Below are 26,063 nucleotides of genomic sequence, written 5' to 3'. Positions count from 1 at the left end.
ACACGCACAAAAAATATAAGATGAAAGTTTAAATAAAAAAAAAACTAACAGCATTCCTAACTTCTTCAGAGTATGAAAAGGCTTTTATAACAGATCCTCTTGCATTCTCAGGTTTCATCTATAAAGTTACTAATTCCCAGCCTTCAGGATCTCCTCCTGAGGACATTGCCTTTTCTGAAGATGTGAATTGCATGACAGTGTTATTTTTTTTTTTTTTTTTTTTTAAATCTGGCCTCAAACATAACCTTCTTTCATTTACCAGAAGATAAGGGAAAGGATGTGGTTCCACAAGTCAAAATGAGTAATTCTTTCTTTAATTCCACAATTTAAGGATGCCAGGAAAGTTGAGTAGCACAATTGACATAACAGTTAGTGTTGCTGCCTCACACTAATTAGTTCTCCAGTTTGATTCTTGGCTGGGATGCCTTTCTCATGGAGTCTTCATGTACTCCCTCTGTCCTTGTGGGTTTTCACCAGGTGCTTGTTTATTTCTCACATCTCAAAGGTGTACCACAGGTGAATTAGTAATCCTCCAACTTGACCAAATGTGTGTGTGTGTGTGTGTGTGTGTGTGTGTGTGTGTGTGTGTGTATATGTGTGTATGTGTGTGGGTCTTGCAGTGAGTTAGCAACCATTTATAGATTAATTCAATGCATTGTGCCGTCTTGAGTCCCAGGATAAGCTGTGGTTCCTGTGTGACCTTGAATTGGGATTAAGTGAGTTGTCAAGACAATGAATGAATGAAAATTAATTGCATTAATCCTGAGACTCAGCCTGTAGCACCAGTAAAGGCTGATAAACTTTTAAGAACCCATCATAAAGGACCATCCTTAGGAGTCAGAAAGATCCTCACCAGTCTTGTAAATTACCTGCTGCAAACAGGTTAGTTTACATGTTGGTGAGAATATTTGATTCAGAGATGGCTATTGCCAAAAATGGAAAGACCTTATTTATCTGCTCATTAGCATGTATCTGAATTTCACTTTTTTTAACACTGATGGTGGTAGTGTTATTCCTTGTGGCCCACGCATTACTTTGGCAGCGAACCTGCTAAACATACATACTGAGACATCCACGTGAGTGCATATACACACACACACACACACACACACACACACACACACACACAAATAAACCCTTCTCCACACTCACACTCATGGACACTCTGACATACATGCTTCAGCATGCATGCACACACAGACACATACCCAGTCTTTCATTTCTGTACTGCAGCTTCGTAGTATGACTCCCCTGTCAGATACACACATTTTTTCCAACTTCATTCATGGCACTGCAGATGCACACACACACACACACACACACACACACACTCTCTGCATCCCCACCACCACATCTTCGCTGAACATAGCTCCACTGTGACTGCTTCCATTGTAGTGAATGGGTGACTGCTTTCTTTTGACGCTATTCACGTTTTTCTTCAGCAGTGGAAATTTACACAGCTGAGTTACTCTTTGAATTGCTCTTCAGTGTATATCAGGAGCCACTGGCATTCCTTGGGAAAAGCATATACAGTGGATATAAAAAATTTACACATCCATGTTAAAATGTCAGATTTTTGTGATATAAAAAAAGGAGACCACAATAAATCATTTTAAAACTTTTCCCACCTTTAATGTGACCTATAACCGGTCAATTCAATTGAAAAACAAACATATCTGTTTTGGGGAAAATATAAAAAAATAAAACACATACAATACGCTGGTTGCATAAGTGTGCACACCCTTAAACTAATACTTTGTTGAAGCACCTTTTGATTTAATTACAGCATTCAGTCTTCTTGGTTAGGAGTCTATCAACATGGCACATCTTGACTTTGCAATATTTGCCCACTCTTCCTTGCAAGTGCTCCAAATATGCCAGATTGTGAGGTCATCACTTGTGGGTAATTCCCATGTGAAATGTATACCACTGCAACAGTAATCCCACTCAAACAACTACTGTTACAGTGAATGTTCTCAGTTGTACTTTCTTCATAATGACAGGCAAGTGGGTAAAGGATATTAATTCTGCAGGCTACCAAATAGAGTTTAAACCATTTTTTCCATTATAGGAATGTCTCCCATCCTTCCAGTTCAAAGGGAGCTGGCATATGCATTTCTGTCTCAGCTTTTACAATATGGAGTTATGGAAGGGGGTTCTAAGAAGGAATAGACAAAGGGTTTTTATTCCAGACTGTTTCTATTCTCAAAATGTGTGACTCTTGGATGCCCATACTAAACTTGCCAGGGCTGAACACAGAGGATTATGATTGGATTGCTGATCATAACTTGTTTATTATGAGTTTGAGACAATGTTGGCATCCATGTCGAAAACATATAATTAAAGGTTAAGATTGTAGTGCATGGAGCTTTATCTACTCCATGTGCTACTGGTTACAGAAAAAAAACACTAGATGTTTTGTCAACTTTCAAAGCCATAAAACACTTGGGGAGGGTTGTTAGAAAGTGCAACATAGTCTCTTATGTTTATACTCACCTTGCTGTGCTTCTCTACTGTCCAGGTTTTCAAAGACTGTTCAGATGTTGACCTCATATGCTTTGTATGTTCCTCATAAATCTGTGGTTTCTGGACAAATCACTGAGGATTGAAGTCACTAAATAATGGCATACATTTGAGTTTCAGACTTCGTATTCTTCAGAAAATGCTGGCGAAGACATATACTGTTATTCTAGCTACTTTCTAAATTTATAAGAGGAAGGGACATCTTATCAGTACAAACAACAGGCTGAAACAAATCTGTTTTTTATTCTGTTACTGCCTTTGCTGATCAGCACTGGCAGATTTGACTACCTAGAGAGAAACCTAACCTTGTCAATTTAAGCATGAAGTGCATAACATTTGTTAAGATTGGGTCTCGCTCTATAGTAGTTCTTAACTGATCTGTCTTTTTCCAGATATTGGAGTATTAGTTGCCGCTCTCCATGCATCTGTAGTGCATGATGTGTGTAATGACCATGTTCCATGCACTATAAGTGTTTTAAGATACCCACATTCAACTTACTAACCCAGTAAACACTTGTCCAACTTCTCTTAAGGTACTCCTGGTTAGTCTGTAACTGAAGGATGCTGATTTCTGCATATCCAACCCCAAGGACCACAGACAGTTTCTGAGATTCAGGGCAGGGCATGACCACTTTAACTGGACCACCTAGATATGTAATCTTTTCACTGCGGTTAGTGTTTACCAAATGCTTGACAACAGTGTTTACACACCTCAGGATATATAGAATCAATATTTACCATGTCTGGGTAACTGTTTTATCCACACCACCATAGGGAAAGAGAAGAAAAATGGTTTGCACATTGTTTGACCAATCTGAGGTTCACCCTGAACTTACTCAAGCCATGGCTAGTACTAGCGGCCTTACTGAATACAGAAATGCGCAAACTGTTCCTGCCCAAGGACTGATCATTTATCTGGGGCAGTTCTTTTTTTGCTCAGACAATGGCCATCTGCCTGGACTTTCCTGATATGTCTAGGCTCTATATTAACCTCAGTTCTGATGATACCTTTGGTCAGGTGGCACTTGATGATACAGTGATGCCTCAGACACCTATGAGAAGAGCACAGTCATCTCTTTAAAAGGATGTTACCTCTGATTTCTCCCTGTGAGGAGTTAGCTTTGTAATTCCTGTAAGTGCACATGCTGTGCCTGTTGATGACTTACATTTAGTTGGGGTTAAGTCTCCTCAGCTGAAAGCATGAGGAATATGGAGCACCACAATGTTGAAGAGGCATATCATCTTAAAAGAAATGATGGCCCTGATCCTAGATGTGTAAGCTTTTCTTAAAACTTGCATATTTTCTGTCCTTGACCTAGCACTCTTGTGTGGGGTCATTTACTGCACTGTTATAACTTGATATTACTTGTGAACCTCTGCTATCTCTGTAAAAAACAAAAACAAAAAAAAATCTTGCTTTTTTCCCACTTTTCTGAGAGTTAAAAAAGTTCAGTTACAGGCTTGCTGTTCCTGAACTGTTTGAAAGTTTCTGTGAGGCCATTTTTGCTTGGGCTGAAGGAGGGTCTCTCTGTGATCAGTGGCAGTGAATAACATTGAGCAGCTTCCCTGCCCCCTGTAGAGGTGGTTACTGACTTAAAACTGTAGTTTTATTGGCCACTAGGGGTAATTTCCAAAACTCCTTCATCTTCCTCTCTTAAAACCTAGTTGCCTCGTGGTTTGGGCGTCTTTTTAGGCTTGTTGGCTGTTGGTGAAGCACCCTCCAAGAGGAAAAAACGCTGAGAGAAGAAGGGAGCCACTTTTGAGATTTTAAGTATTTTTTCTCTGTTTATTTGCTAAGTTTTTCTGCATAGCTGCCTAGCTTGAGCATTTTCTGGCTTGTTAAACTTGATTTCTGTATTAGTAGCTGTATTTAGAGCACAACCAAAAGCTGTTTGCTGAATTTCCTGTTTGCACTTAATTTTAAATCGTTTTTTTCTTAAAACTTGCATATTTTCTGTCCTTGACCTAGCACTCTTGTGTGGGGTCATTTACTGCACTGTTATAACTTGATATTATTTGTGAACCTCTGCTATCTCTGTAAAAAACAAAACAAAAAAAAATCTTGCTTTTTTCCCACTTTTCTGAGAGTTAAAAAAGTTCAGTTACAGGCTTGCTGTTCCTGAACTGTTTGAAAGTTTCTGAGAGGCCATTTTTGCTTGGGCTGAAGGAGGGTCTCTCTGTGATCAGTGGCAGTGAATAACATTGAGCAGCTTCCCTGCCCCCCGTAGAATTGGTTACTGACTTGAAACTGTAGTTTTATTGTCCATTTTGGGTATATTCCTGCTTCTTTCCAGCCCCTGCTATCAAGCACGCTTCAACACGATTTAGTGCGGAGTTGCCACTAGAGCAGCATCGGGCAGCGCCGGTTAAACAAGGTTAAACTCTTTCTGGCTCCAGAAAGTCTGTTCTTCAATTTTTCCCCTAGAACTGCTCTGTTAGGAACCTAAACAGTTTACACCTTCACTAAAAAGTGCAGCACTTGTTCCAAATAGCTTTTTCTTCTCAAAAAGCTCAGCACTTGTCTTATAAGCATATCCCTTGTCTTATAAGCATTCTCCTTGCAGGTCAAGCACTCCTATATTATACAAATCTCTCACTAGCAAAACCCCCCAGGAGTGCCCACTTCCCTGCTAAGCCCACTACTTTTCTGTCTCATACCAACTCATAATTCTTTCTAGCATGTCGAAGGGTCAGATGCTGGCGTCCTCTCCTGCCTAGTTGGTGAATCTGGGAATTCTGAGACAATGTTACAATTGCCTCATGTACATGGACAACCCTCTCCTCCTCCCACGTAACACTAACACTTGTGAGAGATGCAGCTATTTAGCCAGACTGGAGGCTGAGCTCTCTCAACTCAGGACTGGCAAGACCAGGCAGGAGGAGAAGGCAACTGCACACACCACAATACCAGTCTCACATAACTCAACCACACCACTGAATCAAACACATAAACACACTAAGACATACTCGGAGGCTCTGAGTAAAAATGTACCTAAACAGGAAAGGCCTCCAAAGCAGACACCCAAGCAACTGCAAACTCAATACACCACACAAACAACACATAAACAACAAAATCAGTGTGCAAAGCAGTCACTGCCGTTAAGGCCAAATACAACACCAAATATACTTGTCATAGGTGACTCCATAGTCAGACACACTGACGTCCCGCTCACCAGACTGAGTAAGGAGAAGGTCACAGTAAGCTGCCTGTCTGGCGCTAGAATCCGCCACATAACGCAAGCACTCAGGTCTCTCAACAGCAGGTACAAGTACGACTCAGTCATTGTCCACGCTGGTGTCAACGACCTGAGACATACCTCCTTGGACTACATGAAAAGAGACATTGAGGAGCTCTCTGATTATGAAGCCCAGGCAGGTATGACCCTGACCTTGAGCAGTATCCTACCTTCACCTAGAATGATGCCACAATACAGTGATAAGATGATCAGCTTTAATAATTGGCTTAAATTCTGGTGTCATTCAAAGGGATCAATGTCTGTCTGCCTGGGATGACATGCTGGACAAGCCATGCTGCTTAAGGGCGGCTTGCACCTGTCACCCCTAGGCTTCCGGATATTGGCAAAGGCTCTTGCCACCCCATAGTGCCTTTTTTAGGCAAGGCTCAAATTCTAAACCTACCACCCTAGAACACAAAAAAGGAAAAAAACTAAGGTTAATGCTGCTCAGTGCCAGAAGTCTCAATCTCAAGATGCACGCACTCGAGGCCCTCCTCAGTATGGAGAACATCGATGTCTGTGCTGTGACAGAAACCTGGTTCAAGGCTCCTGAGAGCACCCCAGCACTAACAGGTTTCACCTCATATCATGCGTTCCGGCCCCAAAATCCGGACAACACCAAGAAAGGAGGGGGGGTGTCCATATTCATAAAGGACACCCACACCTCAAGGGTGGTGGCAACGCACGATGCATCGGAGACCATCCAGGTGCAATTAACCATAGGCAAGACTGCTCTGCAATTTGTAGCATGTTACAGGCCACCCTCTCAAACTCAGGAACCTCACATGGCCTTCCTGAAAACATTGGAGGGGATAAATGTATCTCCAAACACCACCATACTAGGTGATTTCAACTACCCTAATATAGACTGGGAACACTACTCAAGCCCAAACACTCTAGCCCAAAGGTTCCTGGAGTTCATAAACTCAAATGCCATGGAACAACTAGTCACCATCCCCACAAGAGGAGAAAACATACTTGATCTCATCATCACGAACATGGGATCACAATGTTCAACTCCGGAAGTATACCCCTCACTGGTGAGATCAGATCATAAACTAATCTCGCTGGAGGTCCTCATCCCGCCCCCACCTGAAATAAAAAAGACCACAGTGAAAAACTTCTCAAAAGCCGACTTCACACTTCTAAAAACTAGCGTGGTCTCCTTTAAGGCCCCTGAGCCAGTGGTAAACATTACTCAAACCGCTGAATCACTTACAAATGCCTTCTACCAGCACCTACAGGACTGCATGGATATGGCAATCCCAAACAAAACTAAGACTCTTTGTACCAAAGGCAAGTGTCCAGGCTGGTAGACCCCAGCCATAAACAAGCTCTACAACAAAAGGAGGAAGCTACTACAAGATAGAGCAAAATCCTTGAAAGGTAAGACACCTTTGATCATTATAAGTAAAAAACTAAGAGCTCTCATAAAATCATCCAAGGCAAATTTTGAGAGAAAAATCGCCAAGGACTCAAAAGACAATCATAAGGCCTTCTTTAACTATGTTAGAAACCTAGGAGGAAACTCCCAGATATGCTCAGAATTAGTTCAAAATTATGTGAAGATTACTGAACCTACACACATTGCCAACATACTGGCTGACAGGTTCAGTGCAAACTTCTCCCCCCGCTCCCCCCCAAAAGGAGAGATATCTATACCAGAGGATTGTAGCCCCCCAAACATCTCCAACGCCCAGGTGAGAACTGCCCTCTCCAAGGCAAAAAACACAGCATCCATGGGACCGGATGGTGTCCCTGGCTGTGTGCTCCACGAACTCAATGAGGAATTAAACCCGCAGTTAGGACAGCTGTTTAATCTTAGCCTCACCTCAGGATACGTACCCAAGGAGTGGCGCACGGCGACTGTGGTCCCACTTCACAAGGACGGTGCCTCCACCAACCCTGGTAATTACCGTCCCATTAGCTTGACGAGCCTTATCTGCAAAGCCATGGAGAGGATCATAATGGAACTCATAAATAAAGACATAGGGAACTTGCAGACTTTGGATCCAACCCAGTTTGGCTTTGTCAAAGTCAGATCATGCCTTTTAAACTTGGTTGACTTTTTCGAGACAGTCACCAAGGCCATTGATGAGGGAAAGGCAGTCCATACAGCCTACCTCGACCTGGCAAAGGCCTTCGACACAATACCCCACTCAGGTATCATTGAAAAACTCATCAGCTTGAATGTAAACCCATACATCACAAGATGGGTTGCAAACTGGCTAAGTGACAGAACCCACAGGGTCAGAGTTGCTGGAGCCATGTCAGACTCAAAGCCTGTCACAAGTGGTGTCCCACAGGGCTCAGTCCTGGGTCCACTCTTGTTCGGCATCTACTTTTCTGAAGTACAAGCAAACACAGGAGGGTTATGGCTGACAAAGTTTGCAGATGACTGCAAACTGGGCGCCATAGTCGAAAACACATCTGACACAGATATCCTTCAGAAGGGCCTCACAGAAACGGATAACTGGTGCCAGAGCCATGGCCTAAAGTTAAACGCCAAGAAATGCATAGTCATACCCTTCGGGAAAAACAAGGTTACCCCTAGCTACCATATAGGTGGCAATCCACTGAGCACAGAAGAAGTCATCAGGGATCTGGGGACCCAGGTTGACAGTAGCCTTCGCTTGGCACTCATGTTGCTAAAGTAGTTAGGAAAACCTTCTACATTGCCCACCTGATCATGAAGGGATTCACATCTAGATCAAGGGAGGTCATCGTCCCCCTGTACTCATCACTCATTAGACCTATGATTGAGTACAATGCCCCATTCGGAATGTATCTGACCCGACACCTGCAGCAGCTGGAAAGGCCCCAAAAGTTCCTCACCAAAAGAATTAAGGGTCTCAAAAATATGTCTTATGCTGCCCGACTGAAAGAACTCCAGCTCTATTCAGTCTCATACCGCTTGCTCAGAGGTGACCTGTGCCTGACATATAAGGCCATGTCAAACCCAGATTTGATGAATATGCTTCACCTCAAAAAATCTAGATCCCTCAGAACCACAAGGGCGGGAGACTTAAACCTTGACACGGTTATTAATAGAACGTGCTGGAGGGACAAATTCATCACCCAGAGACTCCCTATGCTGTGGAACAAAATCCCGGTACATGTGAGGCAGAGCACCTCGCTGGCCTTGTTCAAGAGGAATCTTGACCAATGGATGGGAGATCGCAGATATACCCCAGGGATTACTTCAGTGTCACTGCTTGACAGAGGCACAGCAAAAAATAGGCATAGTTTTATTCAAACTAAAGGGGTGGCGAAAGCCACATAACTATGGGCTAGGCTTATAAATGCCCTTGGGCAGATAGCCTAGTATGAACCTATGAACCTATGAACCTATAAGGCAGTGTTGCAACCAGAACATTAAAACTGCTTGTAGAAACACTACAGTAATGTGGCATATAACAAGAGTGCGAGTGTGTGGTGGGACCAGTACTCATTTGTCCTAGCTGTTCAGAGCGGCAGTGATAGTCTGAGTCATAAACCTCAAGATGGGCCTTCACTTCCATGCCTTTTACATCTCCTCAGACTCTGTAGCAAACAAGCTGAGTAAGTATGCATTTAACAGTCATGAATCCTACTGAATTCCAAAGTCTTTCAATGTGTGAATCAGAGGTAGACATACCTCTCAACCATACCGAATTCCTCGGTAAATACTGGTTTTGAGGGCAAAATATTGGGGTGCCACGAATTCCTGAGACCCCTTTAATTTCTGAATTTCCCAGGGGTTTTTTTTTTTTTTTTGATAGATTTAGTCCTGACATCATCATGTGCAGGGCATGCGATGACATCAGCTGACAGACAGCCTGTCAGAATTCCACAATTTATTTCAACTTGCTGCAGCAGAGTCAGACTGTGGACCGGTCTGGTTTGTATGTTTATTGAGGCAGGTAGGCACTGCATGTGCAAGAGAAACAGCAGTCTTTGACTCTTTGTGCTCTTCTTTGTTAAGTTTATTAAGTTGCAGCAGGCTCCTTTTAAGCTTGAGATTCTTATTGTTATTTGTTAAGCCAGCAGGGAACGGCTCCCTATGTTGTGTGCAATTATGTTTGAATGAGGCATAGTGGAATGGCTGAGCTTCTGTATTATTTGTTAAGCCAGCAGGCTCCCTATTTGAGTGAATGAATGGCTGCATTAATTTATGAAGTTAGGCAGGCTTCTGGTGTGTGTTTATGCATTAGTCTATGAAGTTATGGCTGAACTTCTGCATTATTCGTTAAGCCAACAGGTACCCTATTTGCAGTAATGGTAGGCAGTTTTTGGTATGTATTTATTATGCATTGGGTTCTGGTGTGTTCAATGCATTACTTTATGAAGTTACAGCAGGCAGGATTCTTGTGTGCATAACTACCTTGGAACAAGGCATATTGGAACAGCTGAGCTGCATTGTTATTTGTTAAGCCAGCAGGTTCCCTATTTGAACGAACAAATGGCTGCATTAATTTATGAAGTTATGGCAGGCTTCTAGTGTGCATTAGTTGATGAGGTTATGGCTGAGCTTCTGTATTATTTGTTAAGCCAGCAGGTTCCTTATTTGCAGTTACGGCAGGCTTCTGGTATGTGTTTATTATGCATTAGCTTCTGGTGTATTCAATGCATTACTTTATGAAGTTACGGCAGGGAGGCTTCGAAGTACAGAATAAACATAAAGCAGAAATACAGTTTTTACTTCATATGCCTAACAGGGTGCTTTGCCCTGTAGCCTTTGTTGGTCTTTTTAATATACTGTAGTATGTATATGTTTTTGCATTTCAAAAACTAAATATTGCTCATTCTGTAGCTGTTGCCGTTAAATAAATAGTGTAATAGGACCAAAGAAATCACTACTTGCCTGCCTGAACTCATCTTTTACCATTGGAACACACTCCATATCATCATTACTCCAACGTTGGCCATCTCCCACACAAAAACAATTAAAATATTTTCTTTTTCAAGGTTTGACAAAATGGGCAAAGCTATAGGGGATGACTTCTGGACTTCCTTAAAGAGGTTATGGCAAACCATCCACTGACTTTAGCAGGAGGAGGAGAGCCAGAATTTACCCCAAACAGTAGTCAGGATTGCAAGACTGGAAAAACACTAACCTTAACTAAAGATACTGCTGATAAGTTGAAGGAACACTTTAAGTAACTCCAGAGGTAGTGCCAAAAGCAAAGTAAATGGCGGAAATGAATCTTTTTAGTTGATGAAATTATTGTGGCAACTGAGCAGTTCTAGTTGTACTGTGGCAAAAGCGTAGGAAACTTCATGTGTGTAACTACTTTTGAATGAGGCATAGTGGAACAGCTGAGCTTCTGTATTATTTAAGCCATTAGGCTCCCTGTTTGAACAAACGGATAGCTGCATTTATTTATGAAATTACGGCAGGCTGTGTATTTGATTCAAGGAGTTAAGAATGTATGGAATATTTGTCTCATACTTTTGGTCTGTTCCTCTTAAAATTTGTGGTTTTCTGGCAAATCATTGAGAACTGAATTCACTAAATAATGATAGCCATTTAAGTTTGTCTTCCTGTCTATCAGGAAATGTGTCCATCCACCCCCAATAAATTTTGGCTTTTTCCTGATTTCTTGTGCTGCATAGCTGGATTGCTGATACTGTACTGTGTAGTACTTCTGAAGGGGGTGGATGCTGCAAATCCTAAGAATGTCCTCTTTGGCAGAGATACCTAGTAAATATGAATATGTTATATGTTTGCCATCCATTCCTTATTGCAATATTGCTACCGTATTTTATTTTTTTTTTTTATGTAACATAGGCAATTTATTCTTCAAGGGCAACATGCACTTTATTTGTAGATGAAACAATGAAATATAAAGTTGTTTGCTAGCAGCAAGCAACCTCCAGTAGTTACAGACCTCTCTATTGTGGAATTATTTAGATGACTTTTACTTCTGCAGAGATTGTGCATATTTACTGATACTGGTGGATTGTAGAAGTTTGAGAAGACTTTCATGATGGAAATCTTCTGAATTGGGCAGTTTTGTCATTACTGGTTCTTGCATTTTGTTTCATTGCTTACTGGAAAAATGTTCAAAACAATAAATTTAACACGAGCTCTAACAAGTGTGCTGTAGTTTATTTGAATATAATTTAATACCATCAGGAAGGTGTATCACAGAACACATGTATGTTTTGAGTGCAAGGGCCCTATGATTTGAAAACAGCCCAAAGATAATCTTTATCCACCACTGGCCAGATGCATTTTCTTTTGAATGTGGGTTTCAATGAAAGTGAGTTTCAAGGCCAGAGAAGTTTTAAGTTTTAGCCAAGTCTGTTTTCATTGTGAGACTGTATTGCTTTGCTTAGCAGATGTCTATTAGTGTTTGTGCTATAAATGTAAAATAAACGTTTTAGATGAAATCCAAATAATCATTGTAGAAGTAAAGCAGTATGCACATTATAGTGTTTATGATAAATGGGGAGAAATTGCCAATTAATGGGACATTAGAATGGCTACAGAGTGGAGGGCTCCATTTGACCATGATTTTGTGAGGGGGAAGGGTCAACAAACTCAGACAGTTCTGTGGGGGGGGGGGGCACAAACTCTAGCTATGCCACTGATCCAGTAGGCCATGAAGACTGACTTTTGGCGGTCCTAGGAAACTGTAATATTCTTTTGCTAAGATTAGAATATTGCCTACCATTAAATGCCCTACTTTTACCACAAAACCCACATACTGCAAGTCACCAAAAACAAAATCCTAAGGTTCGTCATCTTCTCCCTTCCCAGTGAACATAATTGCTACACATTTTAAAAAAATGGTTACCATTTACTACAGGGTCTGGGCTCTGGGGCCATATTGTGGTTGTCTGTTCTTCAGTTTATGTTTGAAAGTCAGCATCCCACAATTCCATTGGGTGGGCGAGGCTACATAATTATGCATGCAGATTTTTATGTTAATCAGCATACAGATTTGTACCTATTTTTCATGGGCCTTTCTCCAGATTTTTGATGTTTCCCGCTTGAGAGGTATGGAGGTAGAGATCTCATATGACAGACTTGTTTACATCAGGGGAAATATTTCCAGCTGAAGAAACTATGTACCTAAGCACAGGGTACCCATACAAGGACGCATGGGCAACTGACTCCCTCTCCCCTTCACTGGATGGCGAAATACCTGCTTTCTAGCCATTTCTGTTATCCCTGTTACTAATGGAAGGATGCTACTAAGATAAGCTTATCTTTGTAACTCCTCTGTGGCTGAGTTAGCTGTAGTTCTCTCAGGCAGTCCAGTTGAGCAAGAGAAAAAACACTACAACTCCCACAGTTTTGCACTGCTCTTAGAAGGTCATTGGCACACCCAAACCTGAAGTCTTAGGCTGGCAGCTTGAGTGTGCCAAAGAATATCCGAAGATAAAAAGGAGTGGTTTGCTTGTGTGGCAGGTAGTGTGGATAGATAACAGTGAGGAGGATGGTCTAAATTCATCACTGTAAGTGTAAGCTAAGCAGTTGTTTAACATTCATGGTGACGGGTCAAGATACTAGTGGTAATTTAAAGGGGATTTTTTTTTTAACTGTACTGCTGACAAGTGTTGCTGGACTCCATATTTTTGCATGTGGTAAGCCCATAGGATAACTCCACATTTCCATTTCCATCATAGAATCACTTGGTTACATGAGTGATCCAATTGCCAGGTGCTTAACAGTGGATACTCCCCCTAAATCTAGCTCCAGGGGTTGGGTCCCAATAACTTTGCACTGAGCCTGCAGTTGGTGCAGAGGATCAAGGCTGTGAACCATGTTTCTTGTAGCACAGTGTTTTATTCCCCATCCTCATTTACCCACTGTGTGACCTTGAGCAACTCACTTATCCAGGCAGTGCTTGTCGACAACTTGGAATTTGGGATAGGTTCCTCAATAATCCCCTGGACTGCAGACCTACAAAATACCTATGAACCTATGATCAGTGTCCTGTTAGATACTGGAAGATTTTCATTGAGGACCTTCTTATGAGTTATTAATTGTATGGCCCCTTGTCCCAGATCTGTTCACCGGGGAGCCCTTCCCAAGAACACAAGACTTCAGATGATACAGCTGTGAGATTCAGTGTGGCATTCAAGCCCCCATCACCATAACACCAGTGACTTCTGAGTGGAGGCAGAATTTCCAGTTGTAATTCATGTTTACAGTTTTTGCTCGCATACTGTACCTTCATGTTTAAAGTAGATAAAAACTCTGGCTACTTGGGCTGGGCACACTTTATATGCTTCTGCAAAGATGCTGTGGCATGCGCATTTGGAAAGGTGGAGTAACCCCAAGCAGGGGCATTTAAATCAAGAAGACAATTAGCTACTTAGAGAATTCTTGAAAAAAGAACACAAAAGTAAACCCACAACTTGGATGGTGAGCACTTATTGTGAACTAAAGACATTCCAGATGTGTAAGTCCCATCCTATGTAACACAACAGTGTCTGGCATCAGCCTTTCAGGCAAACAGGATTCTCTTTCACTGTCAGAGGTTTCTCATTAGAAAAGGGAAAAGAGATCATGCTCCTTTTGGTCACTTTTGTCCAATATATATCTGAAGTGCTGTGCTCAATGTACATCTGCATTTGAAGAAGTCATTTAAACTCCTTTGAGAATGTGTTTGGCATGAGTTTGAAGTTGTAAGTTAGACTGCTCCACAAGAGGTGTGAAAGATGGAAGAAAGTCTTGTAACTATTCATAAGATTAGGGACAGACCAAACACAGTTTTTATTTTGTGACATCCCACAGCAAATAGTTGTCAGTCAATTAGTAGGATCATCACAGTAGGACATGTCTGGTTTGCAGCACCTTGTAGTGCCTGCTTGAGTGGTTGTTGTAAAGGAAAATATTTCTAGTTTTACAGGAACTTTACAAAGCTAAAGAGGTGGATGAAAGGGCCACTTAAACTTTGGAGCTTATGCTGTTGGCAACTTTAATATTGTTTTTTCAGATAACAGGCAGGTTTTCTAAATTGTTCAGAGTAGCACACACAGTGCTTAGTTGCTGTGGAAAGCAAACCCTTTTCATTTTGTTGTACTAGTCCATGTTACAGACTGCTGCTTTGAAATGCTATAGTCCTATGTTAAAATACTGGAGGACTGCACATCATTTTACAACTGGCGCACCCATTTCCTTTAGTAATAATGGACCCAATTAACTACCATGTACCATTTTTCTCTTTATTAAGCACTGAACATAGTAGCGTGCTACTGAGTCTAAAGCCTAGTTAGTGGTGAAACATTTAAATGAATGTCCGCCATCTAGGTTTGTTACACTACTGTGCTATCTATGCATAGGTGTATTATTTTCTTGGTAGGTGCACTTCAGGTGCTACTGTTTTTTCAGTTTTGACCCAGATCATTACTACAGAACAAAGTTGCAGCAAACTGTGGCACTGAAGCATTCTGTCCAAATGTGGTGCTACTAGTTTGTATTACTGCTCATTGTTCTTTCTGCCTTTTATGCAGGCTTACAGAAGTGGAAAATACGTGATAGCACTTAGTATGTTGGAGGTAAGGAGAATAATAAGATGTAATACCTCGCATCGTCTTTCAAAAATTGTAAGTATAATCATCTTATTTTTCATATTTATTATGATTTACGTTTTAGCAAATAAGAATGTTGAGTTTTGGGCCTTCTGTTTAATCATGTATTAGGGCTGTCAGTATTGGCATGATATTTGTGTTGTAGTTCATGCAGAAAATGAGTGCAACTACGTACTGCAACAGCAAATAAAACTGTTCTTATTGCTCCCCCCCCCCCCCCCGTGCCTGCCAAGTTGGCAGTTGTAGTTTACTAGTGTTATTATATACCATAGCATGGCTGTCTGTGAGTTATAGCTCACACGGGTCTATATTAGAACATCGACAGCTAAAAACAGCAAACACCCTTACCTCGACACAGCTTAACTGAAAGGACCAAATCTTGAACGTCCAGAACAGTGATTTTTTTCCCAGGGTAAAAATTCTCTGGGTCATTGTTGGGAATTTGCTGTTTCCTCCACTGTGGTGCGATCTTGGAGTTGGTATATTTAAGTGTGGGTGGGTGGGGTATTGGGTGTACAGCCTCCCACTTTATTTTGTTGGCCCAGCGATTTTTTTCCCTTGGGGAAAAAAAATCGCTGTTCTGGCTGATCGAGATTTAGTGCTTTCGGTTAACCTGTGTCGAGGTAAGGGCGTTCGCTGTTTTTAGCTGTCGATGTTCTAATATAGATCCGCTCACACCACTGTTGCAGTACTTTTATATTATAGAAGAGTTATTTTCAAATGGCATATAACTTATGCCAGTTTGCTGTGATAATCATTATTATTTCTGTATTAGTGCTAATTCAAAATGACAGATGTCTGAGACAAGTACTTTGCATGTTCACATTTATGTACATGATATCATATATGCAGCACTTTTGTGTAGTGCAGTTTGTGCCAACAGTTGTGTGACTGGTAGAGTTGCTTTGTCTATTTTACTGATCAGAAACAAGACAAAATGGATGCAGTAAATTGTATATGAGGTCAGTGAAACTATATACTAACTTACTGTAGGTGTGCTCTTGCCTTGCAAGATAAATTTTAAGAGATTGTGGCTTGTCTGTAATGGTGGTAGGGCAAGATTGTTTTGAATTGCTACAGACTGGTTCTTCTTCTCATGGGTAATTATTTTTTTATCCAGGGTGAAAGTAGTGATTTGTGGCAATCTGAATACTGTGTTGTATTTGTTTTGAGTTAACTGTTGCTTGCTAAAGAAAATGCATAAGTTAAAGATGTGTCATTATTGTAAATGCTTAAATGTACTAATTGTATTTACATCGTTTTGTTTATTTTTATTACGGTTATTTGTTTCACCTGATTTCTGCATATGTACTTTTTGCTTATGTTGTATTGCTTTTCTTGGGTTTTGTATATTGCCTACTATGTTTGTATTGCTGGAGCTTTTCTCCTCGGGTTTCCACTGAAAATGGGCCATTGGCTCAGATGGACTAACCCGGTTAACAAGTGTCAAATAAATAATGTTATTTTCCCTTGCAAAAATGTTTACTCATTGGATCAAGTTGTCACGTTTGGAGTTTGTGAAAACTGTTAATCTTTTAGCATCATTAATGAAAGCAAGAAAGATCAGAGTATTGGAAATCAGGCCTAAAAGCAGGCTCTGTCTTTTACTGCACTATACTTGCAGGTGTCCCCCACTTCCTTTTCCAGTCATTGCTATTACAGAATAAGCAGTTTTTTATTTCTTCTCTCATGGCAAAGCTAGAATTTCTGCAGAAAGGTCCAGGATTTTGGGTATTGTCTATGCATATCCCAGTTAAATAGACGACCATCACCAATGCAGAAATAAGGATGCATAAGAAAGTAACAGACAGTAGGAATCTTCATTAATAGCCGCTAGCCATGTATTGAAGCTTAAAGAAAAAAAAAACAGCGTACAGAACAAAGACAATACATAGACAACTACTGTTCACCACCAAAGGAGTTCTTACTTTAGGGTTTCACTTATTCGCACATTAGCTCCTGTTGTTTTATAAAGGTTGATCTGAAATGTGCTGAAGAGTTGAGGTGGCATTTAGGTCTTCAAAAGAACTTCATACAGTCAGTACAAAAATGTGCTGCATTATATTGCATATTACCTCATGCAGCTGTTGCTGTGAGTTTAGTGCTGGTGATGTATGGTGTGGTATGACTAATCTAATAAAATATTTTCAGTGAACTAAGAAATGTGTTAAAGCAGTATAAAATACATGCTTTTTACATCTACTCTTTGCTGTCAATTTAGCACATTTCTGCTTTTGACTCGCACAGCAGCACAATTTTGACAGCTGTTTTAGCATTGGCTCACAGCTTTGTCTTTTTTGGCACATTTTTCATGCTTTATTCCCTTTCTCCAACCACAGAGGTGCTGTGAGTGTCTTGATGCCTTGGTGTGCTGAAAGCACTAATGAATCTTTACATTTAAGCATAATCTTAAGGCTGTTGTATTAATTAACATTCTGATTGTAAACTGCGTAAAATTCAAATGGTAATGATTGGCTTACAAGGTTCTAACCTTCAAGATTTCCCAGACAGAATGTCTTAGATGTCTTGTCTACCCCCCCCTTCCCCCACAGCTAGCTGCTATACAAGTGAGGAGCCAGGGTAGCAAATGTGAATGTTAGGTCTCACCAGGTAAGATTTCAGCACATTCTCCATTATTAAAGTTGCAGTATTTTTTCCTTGGGGCTTTCCTGCCAAGGATGGCCCTACATCCGGCCAGTATACCAAAGACTTTATAGCTTATATGCACCGTACGTCACACATATGCTCCCGGTATAGGATGTAGGCCATATAGGTGATGTACGAATGCAGTTACCCAGAATTTCTTTGCCGCCAGTCTGAATGCCATCATCGCTTATCGGTCTGAATGCCCTTTTGCTATGCTGAATACCTATCTGTCAGATAAATGCCTCATTGGGGTCATTTTTCTTTTACTTTTGATCTTGTTTTCATTTGGTTACCTGGAGTTCATGTTATCTAAGAAGGGACAATGTCAGTGTGGGAGGCACATTCCCCATAAAAATCGTCACAAACTGTCTTTTTTGTTTGGGTGATTTCCACAATCATACCTCCTGTAACATTTGTAAGTCATTTGTGCCTAAGACTCTTACAAGCTGGTTGCCTTCCCTGGCCACCTGTCTTGAGAATGAGAAGCAGAGGCTTAAACAGACCAGGGTAGCACCAGACATTTCTCTAGAAGCAGGTGATAGCACTGTAGGCTGTTAAGTGTCTGTGTCGGATTCTTCTGCAGTGACCCATTGGGAGGCTGACATGGATACTTCTTTCGCATGCCCTGTGAGGCTTTGGAGGCATCTACTCCATACGTCGAGGGAGAACAATGGTTGCAGATTCTGGACAGGCAAGAGGTTCCCAGGTACTCTTATTGAATCCCGTCAGGGTTTGGAACCTTCAGTGTTTACTAGGGCTGACATCCCTACCAAGAAAAAGTAGAAGACTAAGCATTTTGCTGTACATCCTAAGGATCCTTAGAGGGAATGGCAGGAGTTTACTCAAGACCTGTTTAATGGCTTAATGGCTCTGAAACCTCCCCAAGGGATTTCTGTGCCTACTTCCCCTTGGACTTCCAACTCCTTCCAAACGGCCTAGAGAACCTGATTCCTCAGATGAAGATTCTGAGTCTGATGAAGGATCCTCATCTTACTGTTACCAGATTCCCTCTCTTTTGGCTTATGACTCTGTTGAAGAGGAGTCCATTAGCCCTGAGTCCCCTTTTGAGGAATTGTCCTTTGGGGACACTATAGCCAGAGTGATGGAATACTTTAATTGGGATTCCTCTCAGGTGTCCGATAAGAAGCTGTATTGTGATCTGCTTCAGGTGGACATTCCTATACCTTTTGCAGTACCTCCTGTGTTGGCTGCTTTGTTAGACACCCTTATAGCTGCCTGTAAGTCTCCAAATTCTCAACCTGCTGTTTCAAAGAAACCTGACAGGTTCTAGAAGGTTACTGAGGATTGTTGATTCTTATTTAAATGTCCTTTTGCTGATCCTGCAGTAGTGTCTGTCTTATCTGACATGCCATCTAAGCCTTTGCCCTCTTCCAATCTTCTACCTCCAGATAAGGATAGTAGGGCAGTGGAGAAGACTGGTTCAAAGGTCTATACTGCGTCTGCTTTGGCCTTTCAGGCCATCAATTACCAGACCCACATGATCAGATGTGCTCTGGCCTTGATTGCCCAGCCTTGTTAGGTTATTTCTGGCCTCCCTGATTCAGAAGGTAAGTTTTCTGCTTTATCTATTTTGGCGTCAACCTCTCAGGTGGCTTGCCAGTGTCTCAAGTGCAGCTGATGCTTCTTCCAGAGCTGTTGCCTTTGGGTTTGTCATGAGCCATTACGGTTTGCTTTTTCTACAGTTTTTACCTGAGGACATTAAGGCCAAGTTTCTGGATACTCCTTTGGATAATAAAAATCTCTTTGTAACTTCTGATGCTGAATTGTTTTAAGTCTCTTCAAGAAAAAGGTAAATCTTAGCAGGACCTTGAAACATATCTGATGTTGTCAGTTTTTATTCTGTCTTCAACTGATGGGTTTGGATCCGAGACGTTGGATCCAACTCTGCCACTGCAAAAGCTTGTGGCAACTTTGAACTTTTAAGCCTCTCCCTTACCCATAATGCACCAACCCCCATTATCTCAGACCTCGTTTGCCATCATTAGGTGAAAGACGTGGTAATTTGTGTCTCAAGTTATTCAGCTGAATAAGTGCTTCATTTAACAGCAAGAATAACAAAAAATAAACTTTTTAATATTTATATATATATATATATATATATCCGCCATTTTTTTTCTTCTTTTGTCCTAGTGTATGCTTGATACTATTGTTAGTATCTGTATCTCTGTCTGTCCACCTTTCCCTTCTATGCTAGCATAATTCTTGAACTACCTTTGTAGGTAGTTTAATTCCCCTTTTTTTCATTTTCTTCCCCCTTCTTCTTCTTAAAATGAAAAAATTGTTCTATCCTTCTACAAGTAGATTTGCTGTTATCTGTTAATTATTATTTTTTTGTTTTGTTACTTTTACTGTGGCAGAAAAGGAGAGAACCCCGGAGAGTTTTAAAAAATATGGGAAGTGTGATCAGAAAATTCCCTTTTCTGACTCACAAACTCTGTGTGTATTGCCTTTGTACACGTCACGTACAGGAGTGTTGTGCTACATGTCATGCGTTTAACCTGAAGATGTTGGTTGACTGCAAAAACAAACTTATTTTGAAGGGGCTATTACCCTCCTCTTTTGGTGAAGCCATTTATGGAGACATATCTAAAAAACTACCTCACTCTTCTATGAGCTCTTCAACAGCTTCCTCCTAAACCTTAGAAGACCTTCTTTGGATTCTGCAGTTTCACTGGATCTTTTAAAGAAGAAAACAAAAATCTTGTCTCAGATTTCTTCTTTGGCTCAGAGAAAGGCTAAGAATTTACCATTGGATCCAACTGTTTCTGTGGGTCTGAAGTCTCCAAACGTTAAGGATTCCTCAGATCCGAATCCTTCGGATCAGACAAAAATATCGGCTGTGGTTCCTTTGCCTAGAACTAGGTACTCTCCATCGATGGGCCCAGTCCCATCAAGAGTATGTTCTCCATTTTTGTACAGACCTCTTCTCGCTCTTCTAGCCTTACTGTAGAGGATGTAGAGAGGGTAGTGAGGCAGATCCTCTCAGCGCAGATTCAGCCAGCTTTTATCTCAGCTTCTACCCCATTGGGTCAGGAAGCCTGTACATCCACAACATCACCTCTACCTTTTCATCCTCTGACTCCTTCCATGGTCTTGGAGCCCTTGGATCTGATTCGTTCAGGCCCATCTACTTCTGATCTGAGGTTTGCTCTGAGCTCTTTAGTTCAGTCTGATCTGGAGATCTGTCAGATCCGAGGTATTTCAGTCAACTCTGAGAGCTTTGGAGCTGCCTCTACACCTCAGAGCCTTGGCAGTGGTAAGTTCGGCTCCAACTTCTGCTTCAGGGCAGGGAAGGACCAGGGATCAGAAAGCCCTTTTGGGTTCCTAACCCTCCCCAGGAAGGTCTGCCTTTAGGAGTTGGGAGAAAACCCTGTCAACAACCATGACTCAGACAGTGCCTATCCCCTCGGGTCCTGTACCTGCATCAATCCCACCTCTATGCTAAGAGTATCAACTACCCTGTCCTCAGGGACAGCTGGTATCGAAACTCCAGGACTCCCATCTGGATATTCTGACCTCTTCTGATACCTTCCCAGAATATCCCACTGAAGAGGTTCCTTAAGAAGAGGACATGCAGGAGGAAGCATTTAGATCCCCCTGACACTATCACTGAGGATACAGATTTTGAGGAGGGCGAAGGGTTCCCATGGTCACCTCCTGATGATGTCTCCTTTGGAGACGTATTTGAAATCCTAAACAGAGAGGTGGCAGGAAGCCCAACAACCCTTTGTCGGAGGAGTCTGTACTCCTGGATGTGTTTGGTACCAGCCCATCTACTTCCTGGGTGACTCTGCCTGCCTACGAGCTCATTGACTTAACCCTCAGTGGACATGGAAGGAATCTGACACCACTGACCACATTCCTAGAAAGTAAATTCACGATATGGCAAGCACAAAGGAAACCAAATAAACTGTTCAGTCCAAACAAGTACCCAAATAAGAGATGGAACGCTGAGGAACGATGTGATATTAGCCAAAATAATTTATTAACGCTGTCACTACAATTCTGCGTTTTCGTATAGAACACTTCTTCAGATAAATTCAAATGCTGCAAATGCTATTTAAATACCATGACGAACATCAAATAACAAACCTCATTGGATATCCAATAATATTTAAAATGATGCTATCATTTTCAAAATTGTCAAGGATATAAATGAATGAAAAATCAATAATATCACCCTAAAATCTTCTATAAAACAATAATAGTACATATATATATTTATAACAAATCTCTATTCATAAAAAATTAGTTAAAAATAGTTAAAAAATGTGTATATATATATATATATATATATATATATATATATATATTTGTTCATGTTGAAGGAAATTATTGGTATACCTATGCCCTCTAGTGGTACATGATAAAATGACATTAATAATTATTACAATTTAGCTGATCTAAGTTTTAAAACAGGTACAATGGACAACATTTCATTTAAACCGGGATTCCTGTTGGCCTGTAACGTGATTTGCCAAAACAGTTCCCTGTATTCCAGTTTTGCCTCCCACATACCTCCCGTAATTTCCCTGGGAACAATTTCAAGAACAAAAAAGAAAAATATAGATTGTGGACAGGTCATCTTGTGACGAAATAATGCATTTCTAGAATTGGCCTTATTTATCTCATAGTAATGTTCGTAAATCCTGGTCCTAAGTTTCCATTCCGTCTTCCCTACGTAAAATGAATTGCAAACTTTGCATGTAGCTAAATAAACTAAACCTGAGCTGTTACAATTTGCATGCACCTTGTTCGTGATATTCCTATTCCTACTAGGGATTTCAGTAGAAGGAGCATTCACTATAAAGAAACATTGAGAACACATCCCACACTAATATGTGCCGTATTTTAAACGGCAACTGGTGTTAGTTTTTCTACTTCCAAATTCAAACATGTTCTTAAAATTCAAATCCCGTCTATATATAAAATGTAAGGCCCTAACACATTAGGATCAGTATCAGAAATTTGTTGAAATCTATCCCATTCCCTGTTCACTATTCTTTTTATAATGTTGGAGTCTCCATTATAATCAAAAATGTATGTCCCTTTAGGCTCCTTTTCATCTTTTCTTGGAATTGAATCTTTAGTTGTAGGAAGGTTAACCAAGTCTTTTCCTAAAATAGGTCCAAACCTACCTTTTCTACCTTCAGAAACCTCTCTTTCTACCTGGCATATAAGGTCTGTTGGATAACCCCTACTTTTGAACATTTCACAGACGGTTTTGCTTTCGACTGTAAATTCTATGTCCTTTGATGTCATCCGACTAATCCTTACCAGTTGAACCTTAATAAGATTTTTCTTCTGAAAGTAAGGGTGACCACTATTAAAATGCAAATAAGAATTAGAAAAAGTTTGTTTCCTAAAAATTTTTGAACTAAAACTACCCATTTCCTTTGAAACACTGATATCCAAAAAATTTAAAGTATCATGGTCAATATTGTATGTGAAATCCAAAAAATGTGTAGTGGTCTTAATATAATTCAAAAATTCATTGAATTTTTGTTCTGTATCAGTCCATAATATACATATATCGTCCAGAAAACGTTTGTATAGTGTCCAACAACCTTTAAATTCACTGTTTAGAATGAATTGATCTTCCCACCAAGAAAGTACAATGTTGGCAAATGTAGGAGCGCATCCTGCTCCCATTGCCACCCCTTTGATCTGTTTATAAAATTCTCCCTCAAAATACATGAAATTGTTGTTTAAAACCATTTCCATAAATAAAAGAATATTGTTAAAATCCATATTAGAGAATTTTCCGAACTTTAACATATATTCTTCCAACCAATTTAGACCTATATAAATCCACAACATCCATTGTAATAAACATCAACGAATCATGACTTAATTCCATTTTTAAAAGTCTTAATAAATCCCATGAATCTTTTAGTACTGTAGAACCCTCGTATGCTAATTTTTTGAGTTTACTATCCAAAAACTGTGAAATAAAAGAAGTTATGGAACCTTCAGAAGAAACTACCAACCTTAAAGCTGGGTCCTTAGAATTTTTGTGGACCTTAGGAATTCCAAATACTGAAGGCACTCTAGGAAATTTGTTATACAAAAACTTGTGTATCCAAATCTATAGAACCTTCAAGTAATAAATCATCCAATAACATGTGTATTTTTGAATTGGCTATATTCACCTCGTTGACCGATGCTAAACTATATTTACTAGTATTTTGTAACTCCTCTTTCATTTTAGATTCATAAATAATTGTATCCATCAGAACTGTACCGCCCCCTTTGTCGGGTTGCATAATTCTGATGGTACGGTCCGCTTTTAACTCATCCAAGTATTGTCTTTCTATTGGTGTTAAATTGTAACTATCTTTATGATTTTGTACCTCCTTTCTGATTTCCCTTTCTAAAATAGTTTCAAGATTTTTCAATTGAGGGTGTAACGGAGGGTTAAAAGTTCATTTTCTCTTTAAAACTGGATTTAAAACCAATTCTGAGTCTGTATTACCAAAAAATAAAGCTAGATTCTTTTTTCTAATGAACAGTTTTAAATCTATAATGGTTTTTACCAGATCTGTTTTCCTATATGGGACATATTTAAAACCTTTTGAAAATAAATTAAAATGCTCTATATCTATAGAAATGTGGCTATAATTAAAAATGTTGTATCCCTGGTATGTATAAACATTATCTAACACAGAAATAAAATCATCTCTAACATTATTCGAAATCTCTATTTCATTCACTATCGATATTGAGGGTGATTGTAATTGTAAAATGTCCGGGGCTTGTTTCGTATTCTGTCGGACCTCCTTGGAAGAGGAGAGTAATCCAAAGGGAATTCCCCCTGTCTTTCATGTTGTTCAGAATCAATATCTGTATATCTGTCCCCTTCCCTATCATTCATATCTTGTAAATTATCCCTTTCTTGTATAGGAAACTTTTTAAAGGGTTTGGGGGGGGGGGGTGGATAGGCAATACATTCCTTATATTCCCTTAAATCCCTTTGTATTTTGCCATGTTTTCTATTCATATTAATTGTACATTTCTTATCAATTTGTACAAAAATCTCGTAGTATTTAGCTTTCTCTTCTTCCCTGGTGAACAATAAATCATTTAAAATGTTGTCATTCAACTTTTCCATTTCCTTCAACAAAAAAGTCTTTTCCCTTTCGTTCTCTTCCTTAATGGCCCTAACTACTTCTAGTCCACATTTGTCCAATATTTTAATAAGGGTAGTATGAAAATCGGACCCAGGTTGAACTCTGTTAGGGAATTTCCAAATTCTCAATCCCGTAGGAACTATTTTGTGTTGTAAACATTCGTTAAAATAAACATTGTCACATTCAACACCCTTGAATTTGTCCATCAAAACATACAAACAGTCTAAATTCTCTTTGTAAGTAGGAACATTTTGAATAATAGGTTCTGGTGGAACGTGGTTATTTAAATCATATTTTCTATCAATGATATCTTTGAAATGTAACAAATTGGGTCTAAAAACATTAAGACAGTCACCTTGTGCAGTGTTACTGTCGCCACATAGATTCAAGCGTTCTACAGACCTTCCGAGTCCGTTCGAAGTTTCGCTATGTTTGTTTGTAAAAATATTGGGAAATCCCATAAAATCCATAGTTCCATTAGGTAAAGGCAATGGTAAACCCTGCCTATGTACCAGCACGTACTACTACAACCACAACCAATGATATAAACTACACCACAAGAATTACAATTATAAAATTCAGTTCCTGAATACAGTTTCCCATTGATTTTGTATCCATTTAAATTCCTAACAAGATTACATACTGAACAGCTCCCACAGTAAGTGCCCTTATAAATGATAAGGGAACCTCAACAGACATGAATGCAGGATGATTATTAATTTTCACATGCTGTTCCCTCATAGCATGAATTTGGATAGTAATATTACTTTGTAAAGCAGATACTGTGTAAGAATGTATTTGAATGAACAAGTATTATATATGCTCTGTTTTGGACAACACTTGACTGTGGGTTTCCTTAGTTTACCATGTTTCCAATTGGTTAATTATTCATTAATTATTTAATTTATGTAATGATTGAATCATTGAATCCTTCAATGGCACTTTGTACCTGGAGCATAAAAGGATGTGATTTCATTGC

General features: G+C 40.0%; 1 protein-coding gene across 1 annotated transcript in view; it reads left to right on the top strand.

Moving 5' to 3' along the window:
• SNAPC4 (small nuclear RNA activating complex polypeptide 4) overlaps window positions 1-26,063 on the top strand; it is a 745,673-nt gene that overhangs the window by 609,290 nt on the left and 110,320 nt on the right. The window contains exon 17 of the mRNA XM_044058642.1: window positions 15,210-15,302. Within this exon, the coding sequence (XP_043914577.1) occupies window positions 15,210-15,302 (93 nt within the window). The remainder of the gene's footprint in view (window positions 1-15,209; window positions 15,303-26,063) is intronic.

This window comes from Protopterus annectens, chromosome 16.part0, assembly GCF_019279795.1.
Source record: "Protopterus annectens isolate FY-2018-M chromosome 16.part0, PAN1.0, whole genome shotgun sequence".
NCBI classification, from domain to species: Eukaryota; Metazoa; Chordata; order Ceratodontiformes; family Protopteridae; genus Protopterus; species Protopterus annectens.
The sequence above is the reverse complement of the archived record's forward strand: the minus strand, read 5'-3'. Positions and strand labels throughout refer to the sequence as shown.